This window comes from Penaeus monodon, chromosome 22, assembly GCF_015228065.2.
Source record: "Penaeus monodon isolate SGIC_2016 chromosome 22, NSTDA_Pmon_1, whole genome shotgun sequence".
NCBI classification, from domain to species: Eukaryota; Metazoa; Arthropoda; class Malacostraca; order Decapoda; family Penaeidae; genus Penaeus; species Penaeus monodon.
The window spans coordinates 2,059,926-2,061,010 of NC_051407.1; the positions used below are offsets into that span (position 1 = coordinate 2,059,926).

Genomic DNA, 1,085 nt, shown 5'->3' on the forward strand with positions numbered 1-1,085 from the left:
TTGTATAATATAAAAAGAGTGCAGCCTATATCTGTTTTTGGAAAAAAAAGTTTAGAAAATGCTGGTCTTTAAGACACATTTTTCATAGAGATCTATCAGTCAAATGCATTTTCCCCTTAACAATATATGGTAGTCAAGACTTCATATATTTTCTTCGATGTAGGATGACTTGAGTGGCCTGGTCCGTGCGGCTAACAGTAGGTATAATTTTGTCTACCTTAGGGATTTTGAATATAACTCCAGCTCCTTCCTTTTGATGTTTAAACTTTTTGTCCGATATCCACTTGATGAACTTTTTTGTGGACTTGGCAGATTTAAAATCCACCCAAAGGTACTTCTACACTAATTGTTTCCATTCCTAACAGATACTTTCTGGAATACCTCAAGGCATCTTTTAGCACTGGCATACAGCAGTGGCAGCCTTACATGTTTATGAATAACTGCTCCATATGACAGCAGAATATCTCTAGTAGGCTCAAATTCAGAGATTTCAAAGCTTGTCAAAGATGAAATCATCTATTTCTGATGAGGTTTTAACCTTTTTTTCCATCCCCATGCAAGATTAGTTAAGGATTCCTGAATGAATTTGGGCTACACTTTTAAATCGGTCCCTCTGTCAAAGCCTGACGTTGTATTGAGTCTCGGCTTTGTTGCTAAGTATCCTGGTCCTTTGTTAACCTGTTCCTGTGCTATGCCACTTCAGGACTCAGTGGTGACTGAAGCAGATATTGCACCTTCCTCATCCAAACGCCTGCGACCCGTCAAGTCAGTAGAGTCCCTTGTCTCTACCTCGGCTTCACTTCACTCTAACAGGAACTCTCAGGTTTGTATGGAAGGACTGAAGGAAAGATTGAGAGACAGAGAACCAAGGAAATTCACTGATAAAACTACACAGTTTTCCATGGAAAATCAACTTGTTTGTACCTGAAGCTGTATATATATATATGCTTAGTATACATACACACACATGTAAACAAATACTATTTTTAATTTTGTAAAGTAGAGCTTAAAGCTATATCATCTCAATATTACACCCATCATATATATATTTATTTTCTACTTAAAAGCTCATTTTTATTTTATCC

The 1,085-nt window shown here is 36.9% G+C and overlaps 1 protein-coding gene across 1 annotated transcript in view; it reads left to right on the forward strand.

Moving 5' to 3' along the window:
* Window positions 1–1,085, forward strand: part of LOC119586816 (GTPase-activating protein CdGAPr-like) — a gene marked incomplete in the record, with an annotated part of 278,029 nt that overhangs the window by 268,853 nt on the left and 8,091 nt on the right. Inside the window, 1 exon segment of the mRNA XM_037935541.1 lies at window positions 704–823. Coding sequence (XP_037791469.1) covers window positions 704–823 — 120 coding nt within the window.